Source organism: Giraffa tippelskirchi, chromosome 4 (genome assembly GCF_054371585.1).
Source record: "Giraffa tippelskirchi isolate mGirTip1 chromosome 4, T2T-mGirTip1v1.2.pri, whole genome shotgun sequence".
Classification (NCBI taxonomy): domain Eukaryota; kingdom Metazoa; phylum Chordata; class Mammalia; order Artiodactyla; family Giraffidae; genus Giraffa; species Giraffa tippelskirchi.
This window is the reverse complement of record NC_137278.1, coordinates 197,230,767-197,256,707: the sequence shown is the minus strand read 5'-3', so window position 1 is coordinate 197,256,707 and position 25,941 is coordinate 197,230,767. Positions and strand designations below refer to the sequence as shown.

General features: G+C 51.3%; 1 protein-coding gene across 1 annotated transcript in view; it reads right to left on the bottom strand.

Moving 5' to 3' along the window:
• Positions 1–25,941, bottom strand: part of VWF (von Willebrand factor) — a 119,493-nt gene that overhangs the window by 6,799 nt on the left and 86,753 nt on the right. The window contains exons 38-47 of the mRNA XM_081597129.1: positions 24,180–24,379; positions 16,520–16,622; positions 16,087–16,161; positions 13,886–13,990; positions 12,290–12,495; positions 10,738–10,887; positions 7,401–7,511; positions 5,143–5,323; positions 4,178–4,218; positions 3,591–3,707 (exon numbers count right to left, since the gene is read on the bottom strand). Coding sequence (XP_081453255.1) covers positions 3,591–3,707; positions 4,178–4,218; positions 5,143–5,323; positions 7,401–7,511; positions 10,738–10,887; positions 12,290–12,495; positions 13,886–13,990; positions 16,087–16,161; positions 16,520–16,622; positions 24,180–24,379 — 1,289 coding nt within the window. The remainder of the gene's footprint in view (positions 1–3,590; positions 3,708–4,177; positions 4,219–5,142; positions 5,324–7,400; positions 7,512–10,737; positions 10,888–12,289; positions 12,496–13,885; positions 13,991–16,086; positions 16,162–16,519; positions 16,623–24,179; positions 24,380–25,941) is intronic.

Here is a 25,941-nt window from a genome sequence, read left to right as displayed (position 1 = left end):
GGGCACTGATTTCAGAGGAGCAGTGGACTGGGGAAGGAGGGAGGGGAGCGGAGGGAGAAGGCTGACCTCACTCACAGGAGAGGGAAGAGACCCTGAGAGGTGAGAACACAGGTGCACGTGACAGGCGTGTCTGAGCGTGGCTGGGCTTCCAGCCACTGCTGACCCGACACCCACTGCACACACCAGGAGGACCAGGAGCAGAGCAGTGCTGACTGGGCTTTCACCGGAGCATCCAATCAGGAAGGGCCAGGTGTCCCGCCAACCACAGAACTCACAGAACTCCCCTGTCTAGGGGTGCCGCCCAGGCTCTTCTCACCCGTGTCTCCCAGCCCTTTTCATAAACCGTGTCAGCCACTCGAGGACTCCAGTCTTATCTCCCCACTGCCCTTACTCTTTTTTTCTTTTCTCACTCTATTTTTAAACTTTTTTCTCTTGTGAATACATTTATTAACATCGGTCATATGCACGGTTTACAACTGATAATGAATAGTGAATATGGGCTTCCCAGGTGGCCCTAGTTGTAAAGAAAACCCGCCTGCCGATGCAGGGGACATAAGAGACGCAGGTTCGATCCCTGGGTCGGGAAGATCCCCTGGAGGAGGGCATGGCAACCCACTCCAGTAGTCTTGCCTGGAGAATCCCATGGACAGAGGAGCCTGGAGAGTTACGGTCCATGGGGTCACAGAGAGTCAAACACAACTGAAGTGACTTAGCACACACGCACAGTGATAATATAATATTTTAAATGTTGCACTTGAAACTATGTGGGTTATTTTCAAATCTCTTTTGATAGTGATTTCTAACATAATTCCATAGTGTTAAGAGAACAGAGTCTGTATGATTTCAATACCTTTAGCCCATGACATTTTTGCACCTTGTTTTGTGTCCCTGGATATGTTCCAGTGTCTCCTGGTTTATGGTCTATGGGAACTTGAATAGAATTTTGTATCCTGCTGTTGTGTGAAAATTGTATAAATATTAATTATGCTGAATTGGTTCCTAGTGCTTTTCAGGTCTACTGTATCCTTCTACTTTTCTGTCTACGCATTTTAGTAATTCTTGAGAGTTTGATATTGAAATTCCAACTAAAAACCTTAATAGATTTAAAAAATAATTGCAATATCTAGTAGAACTATTTTAAAAAGTCTTTAAAGAAGAGAAACTACTTTTTTTTTTTTTTTGAAAAGCCACTGCCCTTACTCTTGCTGATCTGCCAGTCTGACTCCATTCACCCTCCTGGGAGGTCACCGCTCAAGGTCAGTCCAAGGTCGGGCTCCTCCAGGAGGCCTTCTCAGTGTGCTCAGTCAGGGTCATGGCTCTTCCCCACGCCTTCCTTTGTCTCTACCAGCACAGACCACTGGCTACTGGGCCCCTGTAGGTGTAAGTATCATCTCCCCTGGAGGAGACAGAGGGTCCACATTTCTAGTGATGCTAACACTTCCATCTGACAACTGCAGTTCAAACAGACTGACCTAAACTTGACCCACCACAGCTCCCTACGTGCAGGAGGCCTCCTGGAGGTTCAGGGAAGGATGCTGAGCGAGAAGGGGCATGTGAGGCAGAGCTCAGCAAAGACCGAGAGGCATACAGCAGAACTAATCTCTGGGATCTCAAGGTGGAGGAAGTGAGTTCACTGCCCTGGCTGTGTGTGTGTGTGTGTGTGTGTGTGTGTGTGTGTGTGTGTGTGTGTGTGTGTGTGTGTGTGTGGTGTGCTTGGTTGCTCAGTTGTGTCTGACTCTGCGACCCCATGGACTGTGGCCTGCCAGGCTCCTCTGTTCATGGGATTCTCCAGGCAAGAACATGGGAGTGGGTTGCCATTGCCTTCTCCAGAGGATCTTCCCCATCCAGGGATTGAAACCGTTATCTCCTGCGCTGGGAGGCGGATTCTTTACCATCTGAGCCACCAGGGAAGACCACACTGCCCTGGGGAGATGCAATTTTGGAGACGAGGAGGAGTACACAGACCAAAGGGGGCTGTGGATTTAAAATATTTAGAAACTTATGTCTAGACTGGATTCTAAAACTGGGTACCTATGGATGCAGAGGAGGTGACTGTGCCATCCTCTGACCACCAGAGGGCGCCAGTAGAGAGCATGCTCATCCCCCTGACCACTTCCTGCAGGACAGTGGGTGTGGACCTCTCCTGGCATTTTTTGTAATTCCATCAACATTCAGGTGAAGGGGTGCCACAGACTCCAGACAGCATCATTCCTTCCTATATTCAAGCCCAGATGTATCAGGGGAGTTGTCACACACACACACTTGTACTGGAAACCCTAAAACAACTGGGATTTTAAATATTAAAAAAGCAAAAACATATATTTCATTCCCTTCTTCCTAACTGAGGCAGGGATGTTCTCCTTGAACCGTTCTATCAGAAACAGAATGTGTATCCTATAGACCCCTTCATTCCCCATGTATGTTGTTATTAAGCCTCTCCTTGGAGCCTCACACAGTGCCCAGGTGCAGACACACTCTCTCCTCAAGAGTGCTGACCGCACGGGCTACAGTGCTCCTCATCCCTCCTCCCATTGCCTCTCCCCTCTGGCTGCTGTATTGCTCCTCTGATGAGAGATTCCTCTTTGGGAACCGTCCAGCCCCCAACCACGGCTCCACCACCTAAAACTGTGGTTACTATTATGTATTCTGTGCATCCAGCTCACATGAAACTCATCTGACCAACTGTATTTTCTAAGACAACAGGAGCCCCAAATGCAGGGGGAAGCCTGCAGAAGAAGCCAAGGCATCCTCCTCAGCATTGGGTGCAGCTCTGTCCAGGGGAGGAGGGGTTTGCTAAGAGTCATTAGACCAGTGAAGTGCATGCTCTCCTCTACTCCACTAGAAATGATGATTCCACATCCCAGATCCCACCTGTGGAGGTGTTCAAAGCAAACACCATCATCGTGACCTGGCAAAAAGGGGGTGAACTATTTTAGATCACCCCAGTGTCCAATAGGGCTTCCCTGGCAGCTCAGTGGTAAGGAGTCTGCCTGCAATGCTAGAGATCTGGATTCAATCCCTGGGTCAGGAAAATCCCATGGAGAAGGAAATGGCAACCCACTCCAGTATTCTTGCCTGGGAAATCCCATGGACAGAGGAGCCTGGCGGGGTGCAGTCCATGGGGTCACAAAGAGTCGGACAACAATGTGCAATAATAAAAGTATACTTTGAGGCAGGTCCACTCCAGAGAATGTTGTGTAGAATTCTGCACATAGCAAGTTTCTGATAAATAATTGTGGGCTAACTGGTAACTGTCAGATAAATATTTGACTGATTTTTAATGTTTTCGATTATTAGTAGTGATGTTACTTAAAATGTTGCCTAAAAAGAATACAGAATTGTGAATATGGTCTCAGCCTTGCAAATACACAAAAAGAATGTTTAAAATGTACAAAACTAAATTATAATTATTTCTGAGAAATGCAATCTGAGTAGGTGACTTTTAGTCCCTTCCTGACAGTTGTCAGATACTGTCCATAAGCAGAAAATCATGGAAGTTTTTATTTAAAGATCCTAGTGAGGTCCCATTGCCTGGGTCCTACAAGTACCCAGCTGACTCCCCGGTCCCCCCCAACTGCAGCCTCTCTTACCGCAGGGCAGGCCTGGCAGGTGGTCTGCCTGCACTCCAGCTTGAATCCGGAGATGACCCCCGCCTGCACGGTGCAGCGGCAGGTCATGCATGCGTCAACCATCACAGTCTTCCCGGGCTGGAACCAGGGGGGACCAGGGTCAGGCCTCCTGACACAGTGGTCCCCTGACCCCCTACTGCCCTCAGCCCCATGAGCCGCCTGTCTTAGGTGTGGGGCCCGGCGGCTCAAAGCTGCTAGGAGCTATCATCACCCCAATTCCCCTCCGGTCCCCAGAGGCCACTTCCTCCCCCCTCAAGGATGGCAGTGGTGAGAGTGAGAGCTTTCCCTGGGGCAGAAGGAGAGGGGACAGACTGACATCTCCCATGCCTGGGGGCTGGGAGACCAGGAGGTGAGCGCTAGAAGGCAGAGGCAGGACCCAGGCTCTGGAAAGTTGGGGCTTCCACTCCAGGATGCCTGGGAAGCCCTAGGAGCAAGGGAAGTGTGGGTGGAGCAGATCACCCCAGGTCCTGTCATTTGCACTTTCAGATGCTGCCCACCCTCCACATAGCCCCTGTCCCTGCCTTCCTGGGAAGAAGGCATCAGCTCACCCCAATGATGGTGCCGTTGAGCACGCAGGCCTGCACGGGCTCTGGGGAGAGACAGGCGCAGGGCGTGAGTGATTGGAACACACCTGTGGAGACCTGCAACACGGCTGCTCCGCTGGGCTGGGCCTCTCTCCTCCACCTGCCAGTTCTTCCCCCCACCCCACGCCAGGCACTGTGGGTCCCCTTGCCCATGTGGCCAGGCTGACCCCAAGCCCTCCAAGGATGGGCAGCTGCCTGCTCCCCACCCTCCAGCCCCCTGGAGTCCTGGAGGGGAGGTTGCTTGTTTAAGTGACTCACACTGGCGGGGCAAGCGAGAGGGTGCTGGGCTTGTGAAGGGATGAAAATCTGCTTTGGAAACTAAGTCCCATGATAAAATCACACAAAGAATTCAGGGCAGGAGATGGTGAGAGTTGTTTGCTATTGCTGCTGCTACCGGTTGTTTGGCTGATTGTTTATTTGGTTGGTTGCTTGGTTGGTTGGTTGCTTGGTTGGTTGGTTGCTTGGTTGATGGTTGGTTGGTTGATTGGTTGGTTGGTTGATTAGTTAGTTGGTTGGTTGGTGGGGTTAAGAGATGGGTAGTTGGAATACCTTCTCCAGAAGAACGATGGAGAAGGCATTTCTAGAATCAGAGAAGCCTGAATCCAATCCCAGTTCTACCATTCAGGTGAGCAAATGGAGGTATCATGGTACTCACTGTGATTGTCATGGGATGACATGAGACACCACTGTGATTGTCATGGGATGACATGAGACACGGTTCAAAGCCAGCAATGAGCACAGCGATGACCTTCAGGAATTGTCCTACTTCTCTCCTCTCATTTGCTTTCTCCCCAAAACGTTAGGAAGGGACAGGAAGATTTGATCCTGCCTGTTTCCCTGGGCTGCTCAAAAGGCAGGGATTCGGGAGCCCTTCTGAGCCTTTTCGGAGGATTGGGAGGCCTGAAGGCTGGCCTGGTGCCACATCTTACCGCAGCGACAGGTGGGGCAACAGCCCAGGGTCTGACAGCGCAGCTGGAAGCCCAAGGGGCAGACGGGGACGTCCAGCTGGGGGCAGGAGACATTCCTCTGCTGCACGAAGACCTCCTCCTTGACTCGGACACACTCATGGATGAGGCAGGGGTCCTCAGGGGAGGCCCAGTGAGAGCCAACCTGCGGGCAGAGCACCTGAGTGGGTCAGGGGGCCCGAAGTCCTGCTGGGAGTGGGCGGTCCCCCCCGGGAGCTGGGGTGGGCCCTGGAGGTGAGCGTGGCTCTACAGCTAAGCCCTGCCCACAGTGGGAGGCCCTGGAGGGAGTGACATCTCATCCAGGTCCTTCAGTGAGTCTGGGTCAGAGTCACCCCGACCAAGAGACCAGCTCAGAGCCACATGTGCTCCCAAGACAGTCTTGAGCCACCAGAGGAAGCTCCTGGGGACACCTGAGGATGCTCCCTCCTTCCTTAGCCCGCCTGAGCGACCAGGAACAGCTGCGTGGGGAGACAGTGGAGGGGAGACGCAGGGGTTGGGGAACCCAGCCCATCGCCCAGTCTCACACGGCCCCCCTCTGAGGATGGGATGCTGGCATCTGGCTCTCAGCCCTGCAATTTGTCCCCAGGCCTCCAGGCTGCAATGGGTAACCTGTCCCCATGGGCTGGCTCCACCGCCCAGGAGTACCAAGTGTCCAGAACATGGTTCAGAAAGTCCCCCGGAGTTTCTGACTGGACAATGTATGACCGTGAGCACAGTCTGTGTGAGCATCTCCCAGACACACGAGCAGAGGTTCCCGGTAGGCCTGCTCCAGGCCCGACAGCTTCTTTCGGGCCTGGTTCCCTTTCTTCTCTTTTCAGAGGAGGAGCAGAAAGTGCCCCAACTGTAGCCTCTGTCCTGACCCCCTTCTGACTCACCTTGAACACACCTTCCTGCTGCAGGCCACACTCGACTCTGATCAATAACCCGTTGAGCCCTGGACACCATATGCAATAAGAAGACCCGTCCCCACCCACTGCCGCTGGTCCCTCGTGTTTCAGAGCCACTTCTGACTCCCAAGTCTTGCAGGTCAGAGGGAGACTTGAATTGGGAGAGGAAGACTCTTCTGTAAACATTGATGTCAGAGCTGAGTGAGCCCTGGAGGCAGATGAGTGACTGGGAGGGAGGGGTGCTGAGCCTCAAAGGTACCAGTTGTCAGCTCTCCCTGCCCCCGGGATGCAGCAGCCTCTGACCCTGGGGAGGATTTGCAAAACCAGCCTGATTCTGGGGTGATGGGGAGCAGGCAAGCTGACAGGGTGGGAGGAGGGATGGAGCAGGGACGTCCCCAGGGACCAGGACTAGAAGAGGGAGGTGGGATCCCCTGTGGGGAACTTAGCGAGTCCCTCTGTCACCACCGAGGAGGAAGAGGAGGAAGAGGCCAGTGGGCCAGGGCAGGAGATGTGCATGGCCAGGGCAGGACAGTTAACCCTTTGCCCTCCCTCTAAACAGAGTGTGTTTTGGTCTCCCTGGAGGACTGAGAAGGGGAAGGCCCCCAGGTGCACCTCACACCCACCCCAGCACCTGCCTCCTGAGGATCCCAGGGCTCAGCACCCCCACTTTATCCATATCAGCCAGAGTGAAAGGTCTGTTCACAGCCCAGTGTCTGGGCTAAAACTCCCAGGGAGGGATCCCCTGTGTTTCAGAAAATGGCTTGACCAGCATCCAGAGCCAACGTGAGGGCCTCTGACCACAAAGGAGAAGCTAGGCTGCTCTGGCTCAGGGAGGGGGATCTGGAGGTGGGGGGCCAGACAGGAGAAGATAAGGGAGGGGGGAGGGGGCCTCCAGCATGGTCAAGGGCCACAGCCAGAGCTGCAGAAATAGCTTGCAGGGTTTGGGACAGAAATACTGTCTGCTTCTCTGGATCGTAAATTTCTCCAACAGAAATCAGTGACAAGGTCAGAGGACACTGCCTGGGCCATCACACAGACCTCCACCAACCATCAGGGTCCTCAGGTTCACAGGTGAACAGGAAAACATAACCCCCACCCCCAGGAGCTCACAGAACTCACAGGGAGGGCACTGGACTCCTCCCTAGATCTGGGGCAACCTTAACTAGTTCCCCAGCTGACATCTGGATAAACCAACAGCTGCATTAAACTCGCCATAGGGAGAGCAAATGGTAGGGAGTGAGCATCTACTTTATTGAAACCAAGGCCAGCCCTGGACCCCAGGTGAAGTTGGCCCGGCCCCCAGCCTCCTGCCCACCCACCCTAGCCCAGACCTACACTCTTCCACTGAGACTGGGAGTCCCCCCGCGGGGAGCCGGTCACCACCTCGCAGGCCGATGGCAGGCACCTTCCACAGCACTCGCCCTCATGGAGGATGTAGGTGAAGCCCTGAAAACACACAAAGGATGGAGTGTCAGGACAGCTGGCAGCAAAGATTCAGGCGTTCTGGTCCCCATGGAAGGCGTTCGGAGCTCCAGGGCTTGCAGAGGACAGCTGGACCAGACGTCCTCATCGCTGCGCTCCTCCAGCCCCATGATCATGCTAAGTGGTCAGGAAGCATCACCCACTGAATCACTACGGGTCTCACACCATCCATCCAGATACAACCCTGCCCTCTGCAAGCATCCACTCCAGACCAGGAGTCAGTCCTTGTTGTTCAGTCGCTAAGTCATGTCTGACTCTTTGCGACCCCATGGACGTAGCCCACCGGGCTCCTCTGTCCATGGAATTCTCCAGGCAAGAATACTGGAGTGGGTAGCCATTTCCTTCTCCAGGGGATCTTCCCGGACCAGGGATCGAACCTGAGTCTCCTGCATTGGCAGGTGGGTTCTTTACCACTGAGCTACCAGGGAAGCCCCAAGAGTCAGTCCACGCAGGTATTAAAGAAAGACATTCAGAGTTCATGCAGCAGCTGCCAGCTGACCTGACATTTATCATGGCCCAAGTCTAGAACCCCCTGTTGACCAAGGGACAACATTCAGGATGCCTGGAGTCTGGGCTCTGCCCTAACAGGGCGAGTTACCTGCACGAGATGAGCGCCTTGACCCCAGGACCTCTCAGTAACCTGCAGAGCTGGGCTTCCCCACGTCACCACTTGACACCGACCTAGCAGTTTACGGGGCACCGTGAGATGAGACCAACCTTCCCCAGAAAGCCGGCCAGGGAGACCAGCATCCTGCATGGTGGAAGTCTGCCAGCCCATCCTCCTCTTGGAGGTCCTCCAATCTGGCCATAGCATGGGGGTCTTAGATTGAAACCCTCCACCAAGAACATGGAAGCAATGCACAAAAAACAGACAAAATGGTGATGTGCAAGGCTGTCCCAGGGGAGGAGGGGCTGAGCGGCATCTCGGAGAGAAGGACGAACTGCAGGTGTTCCGGACGGGCATGGGTACCACCCCCGCTCTGCTCCCCACGTGCACTCACAAGCAGCACCGAGGCACAGGACGGGCTCGACACTCAGCAATGCCCCAGCTACTTCCTCTCCCCAGGGCCTGGGAGCCCAAGGACCACCTCCAGGGGACCTGCCGACACCCAACCCGCGTCACAGCGGTGCCTGGAGAGCTGTTCTCAGTCTTAACAGCTGAGATCTCATTAGTTATCCTGCAGCTGGAGGTCAAACCAGTCAGTCCTAAAGGAAATCAACCCTGTTGCCAGCTATACCAGCCTACCAGCACAGCCCCACGCTAGGAATCAGGACTCTCCCCTGTCTGCTGGCTTTGGACGATCCATAGCGTGACATCCCTCTGCTTTCAGCCAACTTCACCCCCTCTGCTTTCTAACAAGTGGGGAGAACAGCCCTGCCTCTTCTTCCTGCTGGAGGAGGATCATGAGGATGGATAAGACCTAATGGAAAGGACTTCCCTGGTGGTCCAGTGGTTGGGAATCCACCTGCCAATCCAGGGGGCCCGGGTTCGATCCCTGGTTTGCGAAGATTCTACATACCGAGGGGCAACTAGGCCCATGTGCCACAACTACTGAGCCCGCCTACTGCAACTACTGAAGCCCGTGTGTCCTAGAGCCTGTGCCCCACAATAAGAGAAGCCACCACAATGAGAAGCCCGTGCACCGCAACTGGAGAGCAACCCTCACTCACTGAAACTAAAGAAATCCCATGCACTACAACAAACACCCATCAATCAACAAACAAACAAACCTCCCTACCAAAACACAAAACATACGAGGGATCTGTTTTATAAAAACGACCTCTAAACAGCATTCTCTTCACCTCATAGCACGTTATTCCCGCTGCCTCCCATGGCCTGTGGGAGGAGATGGAGACGGATGGGTTTTCAAAACTTAGTGCTCCCCAGAGGCACCCCTGGATCCCACAGCATCATCCTCTCCCAGGGTCCTGGCAGGCCTGCTCCTCCACAGCACCACTGAAGCAGGGAGAGCCATGGGGGAGCTGAACGGACGTCCCCACTTCTGGATTCACTCTCAGGCCCTCCCCTCCATCAGCAAACCACACACACTTCTGAAAAAGCATCAAGAGCCTTCTCTTCGCTGCTGTTGCAGGTACAGATCTGTCCTAGCTCCTCTTCTTTGATCAACATTCTCTACTGAGAATAAAGCAGTAATAATAATGTAACTGAGCAGGACCCCGTGGGGCCCTCTACGGATGAGCGCCCCCCACATCCTCTGCTGTAGCTCCCCGCTCTTTCACTCAGCCCATCAGAGGACCGCGCAAGTGGATCACATACCTTGTGACCCGCTCCCTCACCTGGCTTATAAAAATACTTTGCCGAAACCCTTAGGAGATCTTGGGGATTTTTAGGGCAAGAGCGACCTGTCTCTTTTTGCAGCCCTGCAATAAACCTTTCTCTGCCTCAAATTCCGACGTTTCTGTTTGTTTAGCCTCCCGGTGTGTCGGGCACGTGCATTTGTGCTAACCATAATAGCTTTAAACCAGCAAGAAGAATTCAACCCACAATTCCCCCAGCAAACCGTGGTTCCCTTTCTCTAGAGTCTGATCAGTCTTCACTGTGCAAGACTAGAGCATCCCCAAATACACAGGTGCCTTAGTGGGCGGGCCACCACAGAAAGAGTTAAAGACTGAATTGGCTGGGGGGGGGGTTCAAACTCCCAGTTACACCCCAAATTATAAACACAGCTTGACTCCTGCACCTCAAATTATAAACACAGCTCAACTTCTGTACTTCAAATTATAAACACAGCTCAACTTCTGCACTTCAAATTATAAACCTGGTCTGAAAAATCACCAACCTATGTAGAAACATGATGGGACACTGGGACCATCTCAGAAAATTCAGAACACGTGTCTGGACTAGGTTTAGGCTAAGAAGATGCCTGAAAAGAGAAGAGATAGGAAGAAAAAACCAAGCCCTGTTTTCTAGGCTATTAATCCACCTCTCTGCTTAAACTGACTCCCCAGCCCTCTGGCCTTAAGACCACGTGACAGAGATGACCGTCAGCTGAGAACTTGTCATGGAAGGATGACAGAGTGATGCTGGCCTCATGCTTCTTTCCATTACCCAGCCCCACTCCCCTCCCGGCCCCTCCCCTCTGGTCTTGAACCAGAGGTTCCTAAAGGGACTTTCTCGCCCGTTCCTGGGATCCCCGTCCCTACTGCCCGCCCCACTGCTCCCCCTTACCGGCTGGCAGCTGTCCGTGCAGGGTTTCTGGGAGCACTGGGCCACACGCAGGCCCATCACAGCATCTTCCAGGTCCGTGCAGGTGCAGGAATCACAGCCCTCCTCCCAGAACTGGCCCACGGGGTAGATGGTGCCTCGGTGGACGCACACCTGTGGACGCAAGGTTTCCGTGAGCAAATTCACTCTGTTCATCTAAATAAGAGGTGAATGGGCATCTGATGGGATCTTCTCTGGTGACTCAGACAGCAAAGCATCTGCCTATAATGCCAGTAGACCCAGGTTCAATGCCTGGGTCGGGAAGATCCCCTGAAGAAAGGAATGGCAATCCACTCCAGTACTCTTGCCTAGAAAATCCCATGGGCGGAGGATCTACATGTTGGAAGCTACCCTAAGCGCTGAGACTACAGCAGTAAGTGAAACAGCATGGTCTCTGCCCACATTAGAGTCTGGTCTCTTCCCACCCCTGCCCATCTAAATTAGGAAGGCCCACCCCTGGAGTGGCCCCCTGTGAGTCTTTCATGGCCCTCGGGTGGGGATATAATACAATGACTGTCCTGACCCACTATCACCGCTGCCTTCGCTGCATTGAATTAACTCCTTCCTGTGTCCCTCGGAAAGCTATACCCTACTTCTCAGGCCTAGTGATGTCCCTGGACTCAGAACCCACCCAGGAATAGACCCCTGTCCCGTGAGGGGTGGCTGAAAGTGAGGGACGGCTTGGCAGGGGCTATGAATGAGTGCTTCCTTGAGGCCCACAAAGGACAAGGAATGGATCAAACGAAGGCTCAGGCACAGAGTGTGGGCTGTGTTTAAGACACAAGGATCCTGTTTGAAGAACTGCAGACTATGGAAGGAACGTGGGAAGTGCGATCCCAGTGGCTGGTTAGGATTAGAACAGTTAAGCCTGGGGTGCACGTGAGACACATGCTCAGACTTTATTTTGTCGGCATGAGATGCTCAAGGAAACTCGCTGATCATGAGGCTTAAAGACAGGTTTTAAATTATCCCAAGTGTGTCCTCCAAAGCTCCAAACAGGTGTCTATGTTCACTCACATCATAACAGTACAAATACGTTAAAACCATTTTCCTATACCTGCTCTAAAGAATCTGCCTGCAATGCAGGAGACCCAGGTTTGATCCCTGGGTCGGGAAAGATCCCCCGGAGAAGGGAATGGCTACCCACTCCAGTATCCTTGCCTAGAGAATCCCATGGACAGAGGAGCGTGGCGGGCTACAGTAGTTCATGGGGTCACAAAGAGTCAGACATGACTGAGCGACTAACACTTTCACTATACCCACTCAGTCTTCCAGCTTCTGTACAAGGAGCTCTTTCAAGGCAGGACAGTATCTTATACCATGTTTGTAACCTCAGCATGCAGCCATGCTGAGACACGGTAGTCTCTGAGTACCCCCTGAGCTAATAAGATTCAGGCTAAGAGAGAATGCTCATGCCCCTCACCAGGCCACACAGCACTCATCTGGGCAGGAAGGCAAGTCTTCCACGAGAAGCACGTGTCTGGCCATCATCCCAGCCAGAGCCAAGCAGCCTCACCTTGTCAGGGAGGCAGGTGGTGGTGGCGCAGCCGCAGTCATTGGTGATGGTGGAGGCCAGGTACCCCAGCGGGCAGCTCACCGTGGAGTTGGCGCAATTGCAAGCACACTCGTACTCATCACAGCACCGGGTCTTCCGAAGGGCAGGCATCCGGTGCGGGGGGCAGGAGGGTGGGGACCCCCTTGGGCATTCCTCCTTCCTGCAGGCTGAGGCGCAACATAAAGTGGCACCCCGGTCCTGCCACAGTGAGCCCTGCACTCAGCCCGGGGTCCTCAGCATTCAGCTAGGATGCAAGGTCCCTGGGAACTCTAGCCCCTACTGAAGTCAGAAACACACGTGAGCCCCGCTCAGGAGTCCTGGGACAGTCAATCACACCACAAAGCAGTTAGTCTATAGGACAGTAAGGACACTAATCCAAAGGGGAAATGTGATGTTACTTTAACAGAGGGGAAGAGAAGGCTGCTGGGTGACCAGTCCATCACCCTCCCAGGCACCTCTGGAAGGGGTGGGGTTCTTTCACCTGCAGATACTCAGAGAGGACAGATGCAGAATCTCTAAGACCCAGGTACCCCAGGCACACAGGCGCTGGTTAGCATTTTTACAAGCTGGTAGCTTATGAGATCTTATTCCCATCTCAGTACCTGGAATAATAAATACCCTACAGGTTTAGGTCTTCCAACAATGATGAATGAAAAACGACAGCAAATCCATAGTGTCATTTTATCAAGGCCAAATCCTACCCCATGTCTTTGCCTGTCCCCAGCTTCCTCCAGATATAAAGTGTTCTCTCACCCTCGAGGATTGCCATCTATGAACTCAAGTGAAATTCCAAACCAACAGGACGGTAAGTAGGTATTGACTTTAGGTGGGTATACTCAGTAGCTTCACACAGAATGTGGTTTCTTAACATGTCCAGGACTTTCTTTAGTCCAATCCTAGGCTTAAATTGGTAGTACTTAGAATTTAAATAAACATACAGAGAGTGAAAAATCTATAAACGTATTTGGGAATAAACTCCAATACTTTGGCCACCTGACGCGAAGAGCCAACTCATTGGAAAAGACCCTGATACTGGGAAAGATTGAAGGCAGGAGGAGAAGGGGACAACAGAGGATGAGATGGTTTGATAGGATCACCAACTCAATGGACACAAATTTGAGCAAACTCTGGGAGACAGAGAAGGACAGAGGAGTCTGGCATGCTGCAGTCCATGGAGTTACAAAGAGCCAGACATGACAGCGACTGAACAACAAAGATCCAGTGCTGAGGACAAGCCAAGGGTACACTCCTTCCCCTCCATGGCTTATGGGAGGTTGGGAGTAAACAAAAATGAGATATGGAGGCTTCTTCATCTCAGGTCCAACTGCCTCCTAATAAACCCAAGAGGGGGATGCCTGCAGCTGTGCCCACGCCTGCTTCCCCCATCACAGCCTGTGGCTGGGAGGAGTCTTAGAGGATTCAGTCCAGGTGTGACCTCGACCCTTCTTCCAGACATACCCCAAGCCCACACTCAGCTCACTAGAATACAGGACACCTTTCCAGGGCAGGGGACAGTGACTGCACTGCCCCCTCCTCACCCCCAGAGGGAGGACTTACCGCAGGTGAAGTTGGGTCTGCACTCGCCGGGATTGGACAGCACCGGCTGGAGGCCATCTTCGCAGTGAGGCACCGGGGGCAGGTCACAGCTCACCAGGTCACACACTGAGGGCCAGGAGAGAGATGGGCCCTCAGGGTCCAGCGAGACTACTCTTGTGCTAGTGAGTGGCTCCCTACATTTCTACCCATGAGATCTCCACTGTTTACACACATGATGACAATGAGATGAAGGTAGAGCTAGAGATGGAGACAGAGGGAGAGTTGGAGATGAAGATAGAGATGGAGATGCAGGCAGAGATGGAGATGCAGGCAGAGATGGAGATGCAGGTAGAGTTGGAGATGCAGACAGAGATGGAGATGCAGGTAGAGATGGAGATGCAGGTAGAGATGGAGATGCAGATAGAGTTGGAGATACAGGTAGAGTTGGAGGTGAAGGTAGGGATGGAGATGCAGGTAGAGTTGGAGGTGAAGGTAGGGATGGAGATGCAGGTAGAGTGGAGATGCAGGTAAAGATGGAGATGCAGGTAGAGAGTGGAGATATAGGTAGAGATGGAGATGCAGGTAGAGATAGAGATGAAGGTAAAGATGAAGATAGAGGGGCAAGGGGGGGTTAGGGGGGAGGTGATGATAGATAAATATGTACATAATAGATAGATGATAGATAGATAGATAACAGATAGATCCAAGCTACAGGACAAACTCATGTTAATTACTCTCATCATCTGCAGGGACTCCAGATCTAGGCTAAGTCTCTTGAATGCTCTAGACCTCAGGATCACCTTCTGTAAGGTGGGAAGTCCATCACACAGGGCCGGTCTATGGCTGTCTTGAAATAATGACGGCAAAGTGCTCGGCACATTGAAGAAGCTTCGTACTGTCCATAAATGAAAGCCTTGAACTAAATGACCACCTGTTCCCTCCACTATTAACAACCCAAGACGGTTGGGATGGGGTCCCAACAGTTTAGTAAACTGTTTTCCAGTCAGATCCCCCGATGGGGCTTCTGTTTGTCCTTGATAAATTTCATCAGCATAAAGCAAAGTCTCGTGATTTCTTTTCGAGGTCCTCCCGCTGCCTTGATCTACCTGCTCTCCCTCAAAGATTTTGTTGCTGCAAACTTCACAAGCCTGTGCTTTATGCCTTTGCCCGTACAGCTAATAAACACCTTGGACAGGATGAGGACAGCGCACTAGAGATTTCCTGTCGTGTTAACCAGAATTCCATCAGCTCTGGATTCATTTAATTACACTGTCATTCCACCCATTATTCACAATGCAGTTTGCAATCCCATAACAAAACCCTCTGACAAATAACGTGCTGAAATCAAGGTGCCTGTCCATGTGTGGCCTTCTCTACAGTTACACTGGCATACTCACAATTTTTAAAGGTTATACTCCACTTATAGTTATTATAAAATATTGGCTATATTCCCTGTGCTGTATAACATGTCCTTGTAGCTCATCTACTGTACACACAGTATTTTGTATCTCTTAATCCTCCCCCCCTTTTACCCCTCCCTCTCCCCTCTCCCCACTGGTAACCACTAGCTTGCTCTCTGTATCTGTGAGTCTGTGTCTTTTTTGCTATATTCACTATTTGATTGCAGGTTTTAGATTCCACATATAAGTGGTATCACACAGTATTTGTCTCTCTCTGTCTGACTCACTTCACTTAGCATCATGCCCTCAGGTCTATCTGTGCTGCTGCAAGTGTCAAATTTTCTTTTTATGGCTGAGTAGTATTCCATTGCATATATGTACCACATCTTTATGCATTCATTCGTTTCTTTTTTTTTTCTGTTTTTTTGGCCACATGGCACATGGGATCTTAGTTCCCCAAGCAAGGATTGAACCCGTGGCCCCTGCAGTGGAAGGACGGAGTCTTAACCACTGGCCCGCCAAGGAGGTCCCTATCCACTCATCTGTTGATGGGCACTTAGGTGGCTTCCATATCTTGGCTGCTGCAAATAAGGCCTCTGTGAACACTGCACCCTATTCTTTCTTAATGCTCCCAAACCTTACATTTGATAAGTCACTGCAGAATCTTTCTAGGAAGCAAATCCTCTTTTCCAGAGACTACTCTTTCCAGGCTTTAGAAAATCCACCCCCGGCCCCTCCCACCATCCCCTTCAGCACCACCACCTCGCCCTCCAGGGCTGGGCTGCGGTTGGACCTAGAGAAAGACTGTGGGGTAACACGTACCACACTCGTACTCGGGACAGCACTGCTGCGTGCTCTGCCGGAGCCGGGCCACCTCACATGGGCCGCACACGGGCACTGGGGGACAAGAGGCCACAGAGGTCAGAGGAAGAGATAACGGTACCCCCCAGCACACACCCTGCCCCCCGCAGACTCTGGGCCATGGCAACCAGCCAGCCGATCGGCAAATGAGTCTCCCTGGCACGTCCTGCCACCCCGCTCAGATGTGCCCTCAGGACACCAGGGCTGAGAGTCAAGGTGAGGACAGCAGGAGAGGCCTCCCCGGCCCTCCAACCCAAGAGCTCTACCCACGTGCAGAGAGGGGACCCCAGCCCCAAGAGGCAAGGAGGGGGGCTGGCACAGCTAATCCATGTGTGGATCTGGCCCCCCGGCTCTGGAGACGGTGTGGGTTGGGGGGAGCTGAGGGGGGCCTCACCTTCGGCCGAGGGGCAGGGCTGTGTTGTGCAGTTGACCGTCCGCCCGCTGAGGCACGTGCAGATCTGGCAGGGCTGGTGGTCTGGGACCCACGTTTCCAGGAGCTGAGGAAGAACGAGGTTCAGAGAGAGTCCAGGAGTTCATGGAAGTCGGGCATCCCCACCCCTGGCTCTGTCTCCGCAGGTGGGGCCCCAGGGTCAGAGCCATGCAGATGAGCCGGGCGGACAGACAGATGATCCAGGGGGTCCTGAGAAGGAGGAGCCCACAGGGCCACCCACATTACTTTGCACACTCGGGGGAAGGGCAAACCACAGGTGTCAGAAAACATGGAGCTTTCACTACAGCCCTTCTGATGGTGATGCTAAAATGAAGCAAGGCAAGAAAACAGGGACTCTGGTGTCACCCCCTGGCCGTGTCCCAAACCAGAGAAGAAGCTGGGCTGCAGCCTGAGAAAGGTTCCCTTTGTTTCTGGAACAGGCTTCAGACTATGCGGCAGGAAGAATGGAAGTGGGGAGAGCAAAACTCAGAATCGCCACGTGGTTGGATCTGGGAGTGACTTTGGAGACCAGGCTGCAGTTTCCAGATGATGGGTCACCTGGGGGCTAACGCAGTGACCTTAGAGCTGGAGGTACACCCGCTGCACAAAGGCTTTGAATCAGGGGATCCCCCACTTCTACGTAGGCTTCACCCCTGAGTACCAATGCCTGCTTCCTCCCCTGCAAGGTGAGGACTGCCTCCCAGGACTCTGCAAGGAGTAGAGGGCTGTGAACAGCACAGACCACAGAGCCACGAATGGTTCCCTTCAGACTCAGCCATGCAAGAAGAAAATTCCAGTGAAATCGCTCCTGAATAAATTGCATTCTTATCCAGCAGCTAAAAGGCCACTAAGAAGTTTCCGGGTCAGGAAGGTCTTACTTATCCCATCTGCTTCCATGGTCCACAGTCAGTATCAGCCACTGAGAGGAAGGACATGGGAGAGCCCGAGGTAACCCCTCCCCCAGCTGCCTTCCTCCCGCAGGATTAAACCTCGGAGGCCTCCCTGGACACCGTCTGCTCACTGCACACATGTAAGCGCCCACATCTGAGGGGCCAGTGCCACGTGGCAGTTTAGGGCTTTATGTAAACTACTCATTTAATCCTCATTTAATCCTCACTGAAGCCCCACCGCCAGGACATCCTTATTGCCATCCCCACTTGTCCAAGGAGATAGCAGAGGTGCCTGCCTGGGTCACATCATCACAGCGTGGAGCTGGGATTTGGGCCCAGAATCCACTTTTCAACCCTGTGCTCAGCTGGCTCCCAATAATGTGCGTGCATGCTCAGTCGCTCAGTTGTGTCCAGTTCTTTGCGACCCTTTGGACTATAGCCTGCCAGGCGCCTCTGTCTATGGGATTTTTCGGGCAAGAGTACTGGGGTGGGTTGCCATTTCCTCTTCCAGGGGATTTTCCCGACCCAGGGATCGAATCTGCATCTCTTACATCGCCCGCATTGCAGGTAGATTCTGTACTGCTGAGCCACTGGGGAAGGCCCCTTCCCGGGAACAAGTAGCATGAAACATGTTTAAGATAATTCCCCAAAGGTTCCACACGGACTCACTGAATGTGCCTTCTAATAACCCTGTCCGGAGAGGATGACCATCATCTACACTGACCAGTGGTGAGGATGACCATCGTCTACACTGACCAGTGGTGACACTGAGGCACAGACCAGGAGTTTGACCAGGTGGACTCAGCATCCTAGCCCTGGACACCACGTGCTCTCTCTCCAGACCACAACCGCCAAGCTCAGCCGGCCCGCTGCAGGGCTGGGGGAGTGACGAGCACTAGATACTCTGTCCCAGCCCTCGAACGGCTGACGGTCAAGCCAAGGAAATAGGACTTGCCCATGAAAAGTTGAATGAGATCTCTCAATTGTGATGCATTCACATCACAGAATCCTACTCAGCCATAAAAACAAACAATGGAACACACAGCATGGATGGATCTCAAGAATATTATGCTGAGTGAAAGAAGCCAGGAAAGAGGGGAGTAAATATTGCGTGAGTCCATTTATACAAAATTCCAGAAAATATCAACGAATCTACAGTGACAGAAAGCAGACCAGTCTTGCCTGGGGATGAAAGGTGTGGGGGGTGGGGTACGGGTGTATTAAAAAGGAGGCTCAGGAAAATTTTGGAGGTGATGGGAATTTCACTATTTTGATTATGATGACAGCTTTACAGGTGTAGGCACTTGTCAAAACTCATCACACTGTGCATTTACTTTTGGTGGTGTTTACTGTCTGGGAACTCTCAATAGAGCTGACTTTTTAAAATAAAAAATCCACGAGCCCCAGGAGTGCAGAAAAAATAGTTCAGTAGGACTGGGGGCTCCAGAGAGGCCGCACTTCCTGGGAGTCTGTCCACTGTGGGAGACTGTGCTTAACTTGGAGGACAAGATGCAGCCCTGAGGCTCTGTGAACAGGTCCCACCTCAAAAGGAAGCGGCCTCAGAGTTCAACAGGGACCAGCCTGGTGCTGGCGAGCAGGTGCAGAGGGCAGGGCGAGGACCAGGAGGCAGAGCAGAGGCTGCAGCGGCCACAGTTCCAGCTCCTCCCAGGGGCTGTGAAGACCCGGGGAGAGGCAGAGGGTGCTGACCTCAGAGGCCCGGGACACAGGACATGGGACACGGGAGGCTAGGCAGAGTGGAGGAGGGAGGAGGGACTCACATCTCCCTGGGCTTCTCTCTGTCCGAGCTCTTCCTGCTCTTTTGCACTGAAGGTGATGCCAAGAAAATCGTAAACTGAGGGGTATTTAGACATTTACGTAACAAAAGTGATGAGATAAGAAAGGAAATTATATAGAGAGATCATCTTATTTGCAAAACAGAGATGCAGACACACACGAAGAGAAGAAACAGATGGACACCAAAGAGGGAAAAGGGGTAGGATGAACTGGGAGACTGGGATTGACCTAAATACACTAATATGTACAAAACAGACATCCAACGAGAACCTGCTGTATAGCACAGGGAACTCAACTCAATGCTCTGTGGTGACCTAAATGGGAAGGAAATCCAAAAAAGAGGGGATTTTATATGGATATGAAGAGCTGATTCGCTTTGCTGTGCTGTGCTGAGTCGCTCAGTCGTGTCCGACTCTTTGCGACCCCATGGACTCTAGTCTGCCAGGCTCCTCTGTCCATGGGGATTCCCCAGGCAAGGATACTGGAGTGAGTTGCCATGCCCTCCTCCAAGGGATCGTCCCATCCCAGGGATCGAACCCAGGTCTCCCACAATCCAGGTGGATTCTTTACCGTCTGAGCCACCAGGGAAGCCCCCAGTAGAAACTAACACACCACACTGTAAAGCAACTTTTGTTGCTAAGTCATGTCTGACTTTTTGTGATCCCATGGACTGTAGCCCGCCAGGTTCCTCTGTCCATGGGATATCCCAGGCAAGAATACTGGAGTGGGTAGCCATTCCCTTCTCCAGGGGATCTTCCCAACCCAGGGATCAAACCCTGAGTCTCCTGCACTGCAGGCAGATTCTTTACCACTGAGCCACCAGAGAAGCCCACAAAAGAAGCAAATATACTCCAATAAAAGTTAATTAAAAGTAAAAGAAAGGAGATATATATTTACATATTAGTTTTTTTCTCTCTTTTTAAAAATGAACTCCAGACATCCAAAATTTAAGAATGAGTAATACAACTTTTCAACTCTCCTGGGCAACATCACAATAGATGACCAATATCAGGTGTTAACTTCCTTTTCCAGGGTTTTCCATTGTCCCAGGAAGCTCTTCAGGCCAGAGAATCTATGGCTCCAAAAAAAGCCCTTTCGGGCCTCCAAGGCTGAGCTTCGAAAAGGCCCTGAGGCCACACACCTGGAGGGTTATGCAGCCAACTGGCCGGCAGAGGGCACTCCTGCATCAGGACAAGCCGACTCCTGAGGACTCCTGAGACCGCAGCCCTGTCTCAGTCCCCAGGTTCCAGAGCTGGTCTAGTACTGTTACCTGGACAGAACAGGTAAGCCAGATGGCTGGAGTTAAAGATTAAATAAAGGTGACAGAAGAACGGCCTGCAGAGAATACAGCAAGGAGAAATGGAAGTCTTCAGAACCCAGGGACTCAGCAAGTCACAAGCACCGTCCACCCAGCCAGGATTTGAGGAAAGATGCAAATAGAGAAGGAAATGGCAACCCACTCCAGTGTTCTTGCCTGGAGAATCCCAGGGACGGGGGAGCCTGGTGGGCTGCCGTCTATGAGGTCGCACAGACTCAGACACGACTAAAGCAACTTAGCAGCAGCAAATGAACTAACACCAGAGATCAGGGAGGGAACCGGGCTCAGGGCGGACCAACAAGGTGATGGAGGCAGTCCTAGAGGGGATAGGGCAGTGCTTGCTCAGCACAGTGGGGTGGGGGGAACCCCAAAGCTGATGGGAGGACAGCCCATGCACGGGGGCTCTGGATTCCTCCAGTGTGCATGTGTACGTGTGTGTGTGTGTGTCTGTGCTTAGTCATGTCCGACTCTTTGAGACCCCATGGACTATAGTCCTCCAGGCTCCTCTGTCCATGGGATTCCTCCAGAGCCTGCTATAAAGGCAGAGTGCATTTGTAACATAAACAAGAGCTATGGAAACAGGTAAATATTTTGCCCTTCCGACATTAGCATGAGGGATTTCTACCCTGAATTATTTCCCCAAAGAAAAGTTTTCTAGGCTTTAGTTTTCAGTTTAAAGAAAATTCATTTAATGGGAATGTTCTTCATATTAGATTTTTATTCTTTCTCTGCTATGAGAGTAATGACATTGCAGGTGGCTGGATAATTTTTTTTATCTGTTTAAACTATATTTTCCGAAATAACTAACACTGGCTGTGTTCCCTTCATGTGTTTTATTAACTGATTTTATGTTGCTTGGTTTTAAAACATATTTATAAAACTGTTTCTACATCAAAGTACCACACTGTTTGAACGCCCTCTTCATATGACTTGGATACATATTCCAGTGTTTTGGACTAAAGAGTCGGGAGCAGTGAAAAGGGGAGATGGGGTCAGAGAGAAGGAGTAGGGAAGGAGCTGGGGACCCCAAGATAAAATTCACAAGCCTCCTGCTTTCAGGATCCTACAGACATCTGACTCATGGAACCAGAAAAACAAACTTGACATTCCTTCCAATCCCAGGATGCCAAGGAAGGGAGTAGAGACCATTTCTGCCTCCCTCTGAGAATACCTGCCACCGAACAGTAAAGCCAGCCTGAAATGACCACTGGGTGTCAGCTCCCTCTGGCAATGGTACATGTCACCTGTGCCCAGTAGGAGCCCAGGACCATGCAAGTCAGGGAGAGCAATGTAAGGTTTTGTCAACTCTTTGGGGGAATATCCGGGAAGATCCCCCAGATAAGAGAAGGACAACCCACTCCAGTATTGCCTGGAGAACCCCGTGACAGAGGAGCCTGGTGGGCTACCATCCACAGGATCACAAAGAGTCGGACACGACTGAGCAACGAACACTTTCACTTACGGTACAGACAGTTACTTAATTTAGCAAGTTGAAATATGGCAGTAGAGAGTGGCTGGGCTTCCCTCTTGGTTTACCGACTACACTGTGAAAACAAAATGGGTTCAACTAGGATAAAACCCAACCACAAAACAGAGCCAATGGAACCATCCAAGTAATAGCCTAATGGACACACGCTTACATGGACACCCGGTCAGCTCAGAGTTTAGCTCACAGTTCCAGTGAGATCTGTGGCAAACCTAAGACACTAAGGGTTGACCTGGTGTAGTGAATAGGGTCTTTTTAAATCACCGCTTGCCATCTGAGCCACAGTTCTGTCATCCTTTCAATGAGATGTGTAATAATTACCCTATGGAGTTTTAGGGGAGAATCAAGTGCAACTAAATACAGTTAAGTCATCAACCAGGTTCCCTTAGTGATGAAGGTCTTCCCCAGTGATGATGGAGATGTTAGGCCTTGAGTGTGGCCCACGGTGATAGACCACATCCTCCTTCTCTAGAAGCCAAAAAAGCTCCCCTCTAGCGTGCTCTGTGGTATCACTGCCAGGATGAAGGGCAGGACCATAACCATGCCCACAGACATACACTGCCCCAGGGACTACAATATACACGTGGGCAACTCTGGAGAGAAGTGACTGCCATCGGAGGCCAAGGTGTTGGTAAATAAATGGCCTTTCAAAATAATGACTCCTAAAGGGCTAAAGGAATTGATGACTTAACTCAATGACTTCCAAGCAAATCAGCTTAAAGGAGACCTAGCCAAAGGGTAACTTCATATATCAGAAAGAGCAAGCTCTAGGGAGTCAGGCAGAGCTTCAAATATTGACTCCAGCTCCCAACCCATCACCTACAAACTGCATCCATGGGCAGGGGACCAAGTTCACTAACCTTTCATTTTCTCAAAGAGGTTTCGTGAGTATTTATAAGATGATGTAAGATAGCGAAGTGTGTTCTGTGGGACCCTAGTCCAAGGGGATGCTGTACACACACACACACACACACACACACACACACACACTCTAGTCCAAGGAGATGCTATACACACACACAAGCACACACACCCTAGTCCAAGGGGATGCTACACACACACACACACTCCACCACACACATTGGATTAGCCAGAAAGTTCATTAGGGTTTTTTCATAACACCTTATGGAAAAACAGGAACGAACTTTTTGGCTAACCCAATACAATTCCACGGTCTAATAAGGCTGAGAAGCAAAACCTTGCAATGAACATCAACACATCAAAAGCTCTAAAGAATCCAGCAATAAATAAACTGTCTAATTTGCTTAGCTAGTGTATTTTCATCCCCTCTTGACCACAGTAACTGTCAATACCCTCCCTGCAAAACACACCTTGGAATGTTTAAATATGAATACAGAGTACTTAGTACAATGCAAGGCACATAATATATCTTTAAAATGGTGAAAAGTGAAAAAGTGTGAAGTCACTCAGTCGTGTCCAACTCTTTGTGACCCCATGGACTACAGCCCACCAGGCTCCTCTGGCCATGGAATTCTCCAGGCAAGAATACTGGAGTGGATAGCCATTCCCTTCTCCAGGGGATCTTACCAACCCAGGGATCGAACCTGGGTGTCCTGCATTGAAGGCAGATTCTTTACCGTCTGAGCCATCAGGGAACCCCCTAACAATGGTAGACATCACTATATAAAATATTCTTTTCCTATCACCTCCTGGGTTCCCAGCATTCTACTTATGTGAATATAATCATAAAAAATAGTGCTAATAGGAACTTCCCTGGTGGTCCAATGGTAAAGACTTTGCCTTCCAATGCAAGGAGTGCAAGTTCAATTCCTGGTCAAGAAACTAAGACCCCACATGCCTTGTGGCCAAAAAACAGAAACAGAAATGCAACAAATTAAATAAAGACATCAAAAAATGTTTTTTAAAAAATAGTACTAGTAGTAATAATAGGTTGTTACACTCTGGTGTTTGATCACACAGCTAACCCACAAGAGGCTGGGGTTTGAACCAAGGTGCGTCCGACTCCGAGTCTTTATGCCATGCTGCTTCCCCATCTCTCAGGGATGCCTAGAATAGCCGAGCCCTGCTGCCAAGGTTGGAAGGGGCCAATCACGGGTCAATGCTTCCCCCACTGAGCCAGAGAGAAGCAGCCCCCTTGGGGCCGGGGGCTCCTACCTGGTGCCGGATGCCATCGTCACCAACGCACTGCGTGCAGGCCTCCTCGGGGACACAGCTGCCTTTCAGCATCACTTGGTGCGGGGGGCAGAAGCAGCCTTCCGAGGGATGGTCCCCGCAGGAGCTCGAGTTGCCCTCACACTGCCGGGGGCAGCCACTCTCACAGTGGTTGTAGACCAGGGAGGGCGGGCAGGACACAGCTGCAGACAGAGAAGGGGGTGATTCTCAGGGCCCGCAGCAACCAGAGGGAAGCAGGTATCGCTGATTCAAGGCAGCTGATCATCCTACAAGTTTGCTGAGATGGAAACTAGCCAGTTTACACCAATTTTCATTCTCTCCATCTTCCATAGAAACAAGACTTTCAAGCTGGGCACATGACCACCCAGAATAAAGACTACATTTCCCAGCATCCTTTGCAACTAAGTGTAGTCACCTGACTACGTTCTGACCAATGAACTGTTAGAGCAAGTGTAGACTCTTAGGCAGCTTCTAGGAATCTTTTTTTGAAAGACAGCTGTGCCTCTGGCCCTTCTCCTTCCTTGCCTTCATCCTGCTGCTTGGAACCTGGGTGTGATGGCCAGAGCTCCATCTTAAAGCATGAGGAAAGTGGCAAACCCACACGAGGACGGAGCAGAGAACTAGAACCCACTTTAAGATCTGGAAAGAGCTGAAGCCACCCACCTCTGGTCAGCTGTGTGACAGGGAATTTTACTTCTTCCTCGCCTGCAGCCAAATTTAACCCCAACTGATGATGTGAACCTATGATCCTTAGGAAGTTCTGTGGTTCTTTTTTGAATACAGGTATATTTAACGCTTTTAAAATTCTCTTCAACTTAAAAAAAAAGGAATCCACAGCTACGGAGGGATGCCCTGGAAGAGAAGCTACAAAGTGACCCACTTGTCCCACTCTGGTCCTACCCAACCCCTTCCTCACATTTTCACGGTGCCAAGGCATGTGGTAGAGAAGATTCCAAGGATTTAGACCACCAAAGACTTTCCTCATGCATGCATGCTAAGTCGCTTCAGTCGTGTCCTATTCTTTGTGACCCCATGGACTGTAGCCTGCCACGCTCCTCTGTCCATGGGATTCTCCAGGCAAAATAGTGGAGTGGGTTGCCATGCTCTCCTCCAGGAGATCTTCCCCAGGGGTCCAACCCACGTCTCTTGCATCTCCTGCATTGGCAGGCAGGCTCTTTAGCACTAGCGCCACCTGGGAAGCCCAAATGCACAAAAAATTGCCAGGAGGTACAACAATTAATAAATAGAGAAGGTGCAATCAGTAATCAGAAACTAACATTTTCCCCTTGATGTGCAGGCAGGTTGAAAGGAGGCAGTATCAGCCAGAGGGACTCATAAAACCAGAGCCCCAACACACCTAAGGGTTTGATAGGGACAGTGTAAAGGAACAAAGTAGGTGATGAAATGGTTAATCCCAGTAGCGGACTGTAAGTGGGGAAAATATGGGAGACCCCTGTAAGTTAATGATGACTCAGAAAGCAGATTTGCTTAACCACAAAACCAAGCAGGCTTGCTTAGCAACAAAACCATGATACAGAAACATGAGACACGTCCCCAAATAATAAAACAGTGTTGGCATGAGCCCCACAACCTGCCCAGTGAACTCAGTAAGTTTATGATCCCTAGGACATGCTCTCTGCACACATGAAAAACAGTTTGTGGACCCAGCTTGACCACATAGGGACAAGAAAACCCTGCTCAATCTAGAGGAGGAGCTGATGATACAAGCATGATGTCTACTCAA